At 31.9% G+C, this 11,041-nt stretch overlaps 1 protein-coding gene across 1 annotated transcript; it reads left to right on the forward strand.

Annotated features, from left to right (window-relative positions):
- Nucleotides 1-407: 407 nt before the first annotated feature.
- Nucleotides 408-2,539, forward strand: LOC25490928 (probable protein phosphatase 2C 25). Its single transcript, XM_013604839.3, has 4 exons — nt 408-748; nt 1,157-1,495; nt 1,680-1,859; nt 1,981-2,539. The coding sequence occupies exons 1-4, from the start codon at nt 473-475 to the stop codon at nt 2,140-2,142; spliced, it is 957 nt and encodes a 318-aa protein (XP_013460293.1). The 5' UTR covers nt 408-472; the 3' UTR covers nt 2,143-2,539.
- The last annotated feature ends 8,502 nt before the right edge of the window (nt 2,540-11,041 follow it).

An 11,041-nucleotide genomic window follows, 5' to 3' on the forward strand; every position in this document is an offset into this window, starting at 1 on the left:
TTTTTTTTTGAATTTTTATTGCTCATAATGAAGAATATTGATTATTTTTTATGAGAAAATGTTAAAAATTTAATATAATTCATATAAACAATGAAATGATGTTTTTTTTCTCATGAGATGGTGTTTTCTAAAATATAAATAATGATAAATAACAACTTATTTCAAAAAATGATCATTAATTTATAAATTTATGTGAGGTGTACCGTAGAAGCTCCCTAGAAAGTATGGTATTTTTTCTATTAAGGTTAATCATAAACACCCAATTTCTTCTTTGACAAAATCATCAATACCCAATTAAAGATAGAGATCAGTTTTGTCCCCACCAAATTTTGACCCACCGTCACAGCACACATTCTCTCCTTTAAATACTTCTCTTTCTCTCTCCCTTTCTCATCATTTCTCATTCAAACCAAAACCAAAAACAAAAACAAAGGAGTTTCAAGTTCTAAGCAACCAAAGAAGAAAAACAACCATGTCTTGCTCCGTTGCTGTTTCAAATTCTACTATGTTCTCTCTCTCCTCTTCTTGCCATTTCTCTCTCTCCAAGAGAAAGAGGCCAGATAAGCTTGATATACCTGTTGCTAATCTCACCATTGAGCTCCAGCCGGCTGCACCGTCTCCGACGACGGCGAAGGATGTTGTTGAGGTGGAGGGAGATGGATTTTCTGTGTATTGTAAGAAAGGAGGTAGAAAACATATGGAGGATCGTTATTCTGCTTCTGTTGATCTTCATGGTGAATCAAAACAGGTAACTTCAAATATAATGGAATTCTGGCATTGAATTTCGTAGGGACTAAAACTTCATGCAGAAAAATATATATGGACCAACGTGTGTCACGTTTTTTAGGAGACCAAAAATAAAATTTTGTTTAGGAATGAAAAACTTATTTAATTTTTTTCTATCTTAAGTTTAATGCTTTAAATAATCATTATTTGAAGATAAAAACTTCATCATGGTGATTCTTTACAAATTTCAATGTGTGATTATTACTTGGGTTGCACGGTATTGTTCATCACTTAGGGTCCTATATTGATTGATTAAACAAATAAATTTGGAACACCGCCAAAAAAAAAAAATTGGAAAGGTCTAAATTGAGTTTAAGGACCAATGAATGAGATATGATCTAACATGTTTTTTTGTGTGTAATTGGCACAGGCTTTTTTTGGCATATTTGATGGACATGGAGGTACAAAAGCTTCGGAATTCGCGGCACAGAACTTGGAAAAGAATGTGTTAGAAGAAGTAATCAGAAGAGATGAGAGTGATATTGAGGAAGCAGTGAAACATGGTTACCTCAAAACAGATTCAGATTTCTTAAAAGAAGATCTTAATGGTGGTTCTTGCTGTGTAACAGCATTAATTAGAAATGGCAACCTTGTTATGTCCAATGCCGGTGATTGTCGTGCTGTCATCAGCCATGGAGGTGCTGCTGAAGCCTTAACATCAGATCACAAACCTTCGAGGAAAGACGAAAAAGAACGGATTGAGACTCAGGTAATTAATCTTGGCTTATTTGAGTTTATCTACTCAGTAATCACTTTTGAGACGGTTTGACTTTATTTTATCTTTGATGAGACGGTTTGACTTTATTTTATCTTTGATTATAAATACATAAGTATTTATGCTATAAGTGTTTAATTAAGTTGTTTAACCAATTGATTTGAAATTTGTATTGTAGGGAGGATATGTCGATATGTGCCGCGGTGTTTGGAGAATCCAAGGATCTCTTGCTGTTTCAAGGAGCATTGGAGATAGACACATGAAACAATATGTGATAGCAGAACCTGAGACCAAAGTACTCAGAATTGAACCTCATCATGACTTGTTAATCTTAGCTTCAGATGGATTATGGGAAAAGGTATAGGACTTGACCAATTAATTGCGATGTTAATTATAAATTCTTTCAAGAAATCACAGTTCAACTATAGTTTAGTCTTAACTTAGTAACTGATTAAGTTTCTCTTTTCAATCTTGTTCAGGTTAGTAATCAAGAAGCAGTAGATATAGCACATCCTTATTGTGCAGGGAGCAATAGACAAGGATCCTTCCCAGCTTGTAAGAAACTTGTAGATTTATCTGTATCGCGAGGCTCTATCGACGATATAAGTGTTATGATCATCAAACTACAGAACTACGTTTGAAGTTTCATTAATACAAACACAGACGACTAACACGACACCAGTATAATTTAGTAAAATGAATGTAATTACATGTTCAGTGCCCGATATCAATGTATGTTGGACACCAGAGACGTCTTCAATCTGAAGTGTAGATGCTACATAAATTAGGATGATAGGATGCCTTCATTTCATTCTTTAACATTCTTCATTACAATTAGTCAGTAGATAGGGAATGTGATAATAGTTAACAGAAAGAAAGACGGTGCCCTAAAATAGAGTACCTAGATATTATTCTGTAAAAATAGCAGAAATTTGGTAAAATTTTGTAACCTATAGCTGAGGAGAGAATAGGATGTATAAAGTAACTTTTTTGTATAATGATCTTGATTTAATGATAAACATTTTTTTAGTACAAAGATATTGCAGAGGTTTTGTATGTTCTTGCTTGAATGTGTGCATAGGACTTCTTTTGTTTACGAACTGTTCATGAAAGTGAAATGGTGGGAATATAAAATTTATATATTTGCATATGGTTTGCCAGCTTATTGAGTGTGAGTGATTACTTTTTCCTCTATTACATGTTGACTCGGTAAAGCCCCTTGAATCTTATATTTTTTCCATTTATTCAACTCATAAGCCTACAAATGAAATGATGGGAATAGAACAATTGAAATTTTTTATAGGCAAAGAATTAGTGAGAAAAAATGTCACATGATTATTAAGATATGGGTTAAATAAGTTTTTAATCCATATAAATATACCCAATTTTATTTTTAATCATCTTAATAAAAGTGACATGTTTTGGTTTCTATAGAAAAAATTAAGCATGTTTTATGGTCCTTGATAATTTTTGTTTAATTATTCTTAATCTTTTAAAAAATTTAATGAGTTTTTGTAGGTATGTTTATAACATTATAAAAAGTTTTCCCATAAAATAATAGAATTATTAACAAGAAATGAATTAAATTTGAATTTTTTTAACTTCAAAAAGTTCAAAATAAAATTAACGGTTAAATATGTTTTTACTCCTTATCAACTTTTCGTTTTAATCTCCCTAAAAAATTTATGTGACTTTTAGTCCACATAAGTTTTTAATCATCACTTTTTGTCCCTACATTTAAATCAACTCATGTATACGTAGCCTTCATATTTTTGAATAATTTTTTTAAGAATGTTTAGAATATTATAAGAACCTCTAAATTTTTATTTTTTTGCAAAACAATAGTTAAGTATGAATTTTAAAGCGCTAAAAACATAAAAAAGTTAGGCTCTAATTTTTGTAAATTCATAATTTTGACCAAGAAATTGTAACATGTCAATCATAAAGTTTAAATATATATGTTAAGTTCAACCGCTAGAGAGTTTAAGGGGGGTGTATTGGATTGAGATTTTAAAAGACTGTTTTGATAGAAAAAAATCTTAAATATTTTAAGAGAGTTTGTTGAATTGTATTGATTTTGTGGGATTTTAAAAGACTTTTTTTGAAAGACTTTTTACAATCAAGATTCTTTGCAAGATTTTAATGGATTCATGATATAGATTTTAAAGGATTTTAATGGATTTTAAAGATTTTAAAAGGGTCAATAAATTTAAAGATACAGTACAGACCAAAAAAATCTCAAAAACAAAAGTACAGTTATAAATCAACTGAAGAAAAAAAAACATTGAATCAATGAGTGTAATATTTCTTCAAAAAAAAGACTATTAGATAATTACTACTAGCAGGTTGATTGATCTTAAAAATTATGGACATATGATATCAAAATAAATAAACCAAAAATTAAGTTATGTTAGTTTATTGATTATAATAATTTGATTGAAAAATGCATGTTACAGGTAGAAAAATGCAAGTAGAAAAATTATTATAATACCAATGAACGTAAAGTTGTGATTTTTATAATAATTTGATATATAGGTAGATGGTAAATTAACCACAAGTTAGAGGCATGATGATTTCGACAATAAGTTTGCCAAACAAAATATATAACATGTCATTGTTACAGTAGAACAGAAAAGAATTTGGAAGAAACGTAAAAAAAAAATGAATTTGGAAGAGTATTACAAAATCTCAAGGCTATGTGTGGGAGATAGAAAAGTCTCAAGGCTAGGTGTGAGATTGTTAGTAGGTACATTTTACACTAAACAATCTCACAAAATCCATTACTCACAACAATCCATTAAAATCCATAGAGTTTTGAATACCAGTAGACAATTTTTAAGTTATGCAAAATCTCAATTGAATACCACTGGATTTCATTGGACTCATTAAAAAATCTTGAAAATCCTAATTGAATACCACAAGAATGTTTTACATTCCTTAAAAATTTTGATCGAATACCACAAGACTTTTATAAAACAAAAAAGTCTTTTAAAATCCTTTGAAATCTCAATCCAATACACCCCCTAATATTAACATGTTAAATGAAGATGTAAAATCAATGAAGACTCCACATCACAACTACGTCCCCAGTTATAAAAATGGTGAAGTTTAGCATGGGAAAGGCTAATTTTTCCCACCATGGGAAAGTTAGTTTTTAACCATTAGATCAAACTAATAACACATCCTTACCATACTCCTTCATCACTAGATTTTGTAATTTTATTATTTTAAAATCATTTTTTAAAAACAAAAAATATATTTCGAAATTAAAATAAACATATAAAAATAAAATAAAAAAATTTAAAAATATGAAAATTAATTTTCCAAAATTTTAAAAAATATAAATAAACTTTCTGAAATAAACTTGTTTTCAAAAAATTTAATTATGATTTTCGAAGATTTAATTTTTGTAATTTTCAAATTTAATTATAATTTTCCGAAACTTTGAAGAATTCTTGATTTCACCTTCAGGTAAGGTTTTATATTTTTTTCGAAATAAAAAAATTCTAAGAAAATATGGAAATTATTTCAAAAAGTTTATTTATATTTTTTAAAATTTTGGAAAATTAATTTCCAAAATTAAGTTTATTTTTTATTTTTAAATGTTTATTTTAATTTTGAAATATACTTTTTGTTTTTAAAAAATGGTTTTAAAATAATAAAATTACAAAATCTAGTGATGAGGGAGTATGATAAGGATGTGTTCTTGGTTTGATCTAATGGTCAAAAACTAACTTTCTCATGATGGGAAAAATTAGCCTTTCCCATGCTAAACTTCACCTATAAAAATATAATTTGATGGGTGAAAGATGTGGAATTACTTTCCCAAAAAATTTAAGTAAAATCCAATATTAGAACATCAAGCCAAATTATGCGGAGTCATAACATTTTGAATCTTGGATGTTAGAGTAACATGGAGTCCACGTCAAGTGTCACATCTTCATTTAACTTATCACATCAATGCCACAAACAATTGATCTTATTAATGGAAAGATCTTTCGGGTCAAAATTGGTACTTGATATTTAGGTAGTCAATCACAAATAGTAGCGCAACCATCGACCCCAAAAGTGGAATAGCGGATAGTGGGATTGCCTGGATTGATAATTTTTTGAATAAGTTACATGAATAAAATAAAGGCTTAATTGCATTTTCCCCCCTATAGTTTGTCAATTGTGCGATTTTGCACCCCATAGTTTTAAACGAGCGATTTTGCCCTCTATAGTTTTCCATCTTTCTGATTTTATGGTCCCCATGACATTTAGTGCTGATATATCTGTTTTTTATCAATTAATGTGTGCCACGTGTGTAATTCTATTTTTTTAAAAATAAAAAAATGGTATTTTTCAGATTTTGAGAGAAGGAGGCACGTGATATTTCTTCTTAAAATCTGAAAAATCGCGTGCCCCCTTATCTCAAAATCTGAAAAATACCATTTTTTTTTTTATTTTTAAAAAATGGAATTACACACGTGGCACACATTAATTGATAAAAAACCAGCACTAAATGTTATGGGGACCATAAAATCAGAAAGGGGGAAAACTATAGGGGGCAAAATCGCTCGTTTAAAATTATGAAGTGCAAAATCGTACAATTGGCAAACTATAGGGGGAAAAAGTGCAATTAAACCTAAAATAAAATATAAACAAACATATATTTAAAATAAAATTAAACAAACAACTTAAAACTCGTGAAATATTCATAAATGAGAACACAAGTTTTGTTCAAAACACTCAAACATTCACAAGTCTTAATCAAAACATGACATCAAATTTCAAATACAAACAAAAATCAAGGATTGGCCGGGATCGCAAATGGATCTTCTCCGTCATGGTTTTCCTCTGAGCTGCTCTGCTCCTCTAGGACCACATCGGAATTGGACAAAAATGGTTACATAGTTTGTTTCTTGCCATGTTTGGAGATATATTTGTTACATAAGCACAATTGAATCATTGAGTAGTTCTAAAATGAACAAATATTTTTCAACATATTTTTTATTGATTAAATTCACAAGAATTTCATAAAATCATGTGTGACTCATATAAATTTGGTATGAACAATATGAATTTTAACTCATAAAAAAGAGTATACTAGTGATGTAATTCGTAAAACATATAATATCTTATATAGCCGAGTCAAAAAGGATATACCAAAGAATACAAATGAAAAGTGATTGTAGAAATGATGATGGAGCTAGCTAGATATTATGACATTGGAAAATAAATAAATAAATAAATAAATAAATAAATAAATAAAGAATATAATGTTTTATCGCAAAAGTCTTGATTAATTAAAGATGTATATTATTTGAATAACAACTTTTGAGATAACTTACAACTCAATTAAAGATATACAAAAATTATAGATATTAACGCGAAAACTAAAACAACACAATGAAAATTTAAAAACATAATAAAAGAATGAGAAAGAAAGACATGTTTTAAAAATTAAAAATTATCATAAAATAATTGTACAATGTCGTTTTAAAATACCACCGTGACACCCCGTTCCCAATTATCAAATATTTAGTAAAATAAACATGCATCAGAGTATTAACCCAACGGGCATGTCACACTTCTAATTCAAAAATCTTGTAAATAGAATATAAAAATCTATTTAATTCACAACCTTCAAAAATCATCATTAATTTTTTCAACGGAATTATTATCTCGACATTAACAACCACAACATATTAAATTCTTGGCATAAAAGCCTCAACCAGAAAAATCCAACAATCATAGGGCTACAACAGCATTATCCAAAACTTGATACATAGGAATGAAAGAAACATTAAAAATCTCATCCCACGTATCAGAGCCCTAGACACTTTGAGCCACCTAGGGTAGAGTGTCAAACTCTAATGTTGTCCTTGTTGTTTCTGATTGTTGTTTCTTATGTAGAACTTCGAAATTGAGGCTGAGTTCGACTTATCATCCTCAGACAGATGGTCAGTCGGAGAGGACGATACAATCTTTAGAGGATCTACTGAGAGTGTGTGTACTTGAGCAAGGTGGAGCTTGGGATAGTCACCTACCGTTGATAGAGTTTACTTACAACAATAGTTACCATTCGAGTATTGGTATGGCACCGTTTGAAGCCTTGTATGGTCGAAGGTGCATAACTCCTTTGTGTTGGTTTGAGTCAGGAGAAGTGTGACATGCCCGTTGGGTTAATACTCTGATGCATGTTTATTTTACTAAATATTTGATAATTGGGAACGGGGTGTCACAATTGGTATCAGAGCAGGTCGGTCCGTTCGGTCAAGTAGTAGTGTCATGTTGAGCCACCTAGGGTAGAGTGTCAAACTCTAATGTTGTCCTTGTTGTTTCTGATTGTTGTTTCTTATGTAGAACTTCGAAATTGAGGCTGAGTTCGGCTTATCATCCTCAGACAGATGGTCAGTCGGAGAGGACGATACAATCTTTAGAGGATCTACTGAGAGTGTGTGTACTTGAGCAAGGTGGAGCTTGGGATAGTCACCTACCGTTGAGAGAGTTTACTTACAACAATAGTTACCATTCGAGTATTGGTATGGCACCGTTTGAAGCCTTGTATGGTCGAAGGTGCAGAACTCCTTTGTGTTGGTTTGAGTCAGGAGAAGTGTGACATGCCCGTTGGGTTAATACTCTGATGCATGTTTATTTTACTAAATATTTGATAATTGGGAACGGGGTGTCACAACCACTCTGTCGATTATTTTTTTTTAAAAGTCAAAGAATATTCCGGGTCAAAGAGTTTGTGAAAGAGGGATCTTATGTCAAAAATTGGGGTATGACATTATGTATATTTGCTAAGCATTAATTCTTGAATGTTTATGTTTGATTATGTTTAATTGTGAATTGTGGACTAACCCCCAGTGGTCGTTTGGTTAAATACATGCACAAGAATGCGAATTTCCTTTTTTATTTGAAGAAGCCAAAATGAAATTATATAACCAAAACCAAAAGCAGTTCTCAAGCACAAGATGTGCCTAAAAAACTACTATAGTACAACAAAGTATGTCAATAATGGAAGATGAACACGATAGTAGTTAGCCAATGCCCAAACAAGCTAAAGGGTTTGACCACCACCTCGGCGTGCCAAAAACAAACATAACATTTTTGGCTTTCAGCCACCTTAAAGATAATAATTTAACTTTATCTAACAAATAGGGTACTAAAGTTACAACATTTTTGAACAACCGGTTGTTTCGTTAATTCCAGACAACCCAAGCACACAGGAGCCATATTAGCTGCAGGAACGAATGTTTGCTTTACCAGGACCTGTCATAAAAGTGAATTGCAACAAATGATTAGGAATATAATTAGCATCGACCCCCACAAAGCCAATCTAGTCATGCACAAGCTTCCATAACAAAGCAAAAGTTGGGCAGGTAAGGAAAAGATGATCGGCCGTTTCAACCTGGCCACCCCCTGAAACACAATATGTCGCTGATGTTGGGATAACCCCACAAACTGCCAGGTTCGCTTTCGTTGGTAAACGAAAACGATCTTGAATGAGCCACCAGGCAAAAACTGATACCTTCAGAGGAACTTGATGATGCCAAACCAGCTCCAATGGTGTTTCCGGACGGTGTGTGGTACCGTTTGTCAACAGGTCATAAGCACCACGAATAGTGTAACCCCCGATAGGGTCTGGGAGCCACACCCATTTATCTGAAACATTAGGAAACACAGAAACATCACATAGTAAAGTCCTACACTCCTCTACCAATTCCTCCTCCCAAGCCCACAGTCTTTGGCGCCACCTCCAACCGTCCCCACCATGCATAAGACCAAGAGAAAACATAGTACCCATTGAAGTAGTTTTGTTCTCAGCTAAGTCAAATAACCATGTGAATTTCCTTTTTAAAGAGTTACTAAAAATAGTTTCTAATTTTCAGAAAACACTTTCGCAAGAAAGGTTTTTTTAGAAAAAAAGATTTTGAATAAAGATTTTAAAAAGGTCTTGGAAGATTATGGCAATCTCTTCCAAATGCTTTCTTTTGAAAAATGCACAGTTAAAATTTCTTCCCAAAGGTTTTGAAAAAGTTTTTGAAATGATGCACAAACAGGATCCCACTGGGCGTCTCAATTGGTTTACCAATGTTTTTGGTAAACAATACGGGATGATTTTTATTACAAGCAGGATTAAACCAGAAATCTTAGGACATGTTATGCATTTGTTTTTTTATTCAAAAAAAGATAATTCACGTTCGTCATGTTCATAGGTTGCTTAATGAACAGGACGAGACCATATGGTGTCTTTCGACAGAAAAGGTTTTTAAAAGCAAAGTAAAGGCATTAAGTTTAATAACTTGCAGAAACTTAAAGGAAAGATAAAATACAATGCTTTAAAAATAAAGGTGGTTCGACAAATCATTTACATACATTCTTTATGACTCTATTCTCTCGCGCCGGTACTTCGAGTGTTTTAGAATTCGGTATAGGTGATTTGCGACCTGTTTTCCCTATGGAAAACTACTATTTATACATAGGAAAATAACTGGAAAAAGGATAATCCCAAATCAACACTTCCTCTATGTAGAAACCACTTGTCTCCCACGTTTTCATTGAGGAAACCGCTTCTCTTTGAAATTTGGAATCTTCCCGCCTCAACAAGAATTGTTTGGCTTCGACAGTATTGCATTTTGACTTGCGTCTTGTCGAACTCTAAGGTCTTAACTCCTTTCGCGTCGTATCCATATCTCGTCGAACTCTTCAAATTTGAAGGAAAAAACTTCGATTCTTGCAAAGATAAAAGTCAACTATAATGTTGACCGCATTAAATGTGTCCTTTGAAATTGCAAGCTAACAAAAGGCATGTAATTAATTTTGTAAGATTTTATTATTTACTTTTTATGTTTGTAGAACATGCATTTCACAAACCAAAAGACAGTTTAAAAAATACATGCGATCTTCGCTCAGTTGATAGGGACAATGCAAAATATATGCAAGTTCACAAACAGATAATTTCAACAAAATTCAGCCCTATTTCCGCGTATCTATCTTTTTGACTCACTTTTCTCCTTTTTATTTTTCCTTTTTTAAATTTAATTAAATTCAAGCCTATCAACCTGTAACGACACTTCCACGTGTTACAATCCCATTCATTTGTTCTCTCTATAAATAACCAACCTCTCATTAACACATTATTCATAAAATATTTTGGATGGGTTCAGTTTAGTTATCATTTTCATCTCTCTAGATTGAGAGATAGTTTATTGTAGATTTGGTGATGATGATTCTTCTTCTCACTTCGCTCTCTAATTCGCTTGGTGCAGGTCGGGGATCATTACATCCGCGGTTTCCATAGCAATGGTTACACGTGGTGAATTGGATCCCGATTGTATCAATCGAATTGGAGGTCGCAGTGAATCTTTATGCGATGACAGACAAGTTTTGCACGTCGGGAAGAGTCACAACTATATATTTATATTGATTGTGCCACTATGGAATCCTATAGACATGTTTCTTTGAATAATACTAGGTTTTTATTTTCATGTTATTGTTTGTGGATTTGTTCTCGTCAGCAATTACGACTGCTCTAAAGAAGAATAATAC

The sequence above is a fragment of the Medicago truncatula genome, chromosome 3 (genome assembly GCF_003473485.1).
Source record: "Medicago truncatula cultivar Jemalong A17 chromosome 3, MtrunA17r5.0-ANR, whole genome shotgun sequence".
In the NCBI taxonomy this organism is placed as follows: Eukaryota; Viridiplantae; Streptophyta; class Magnoliopsida; order Fabales; family Fabaceae; genus Medicago; species Medicago truncatula.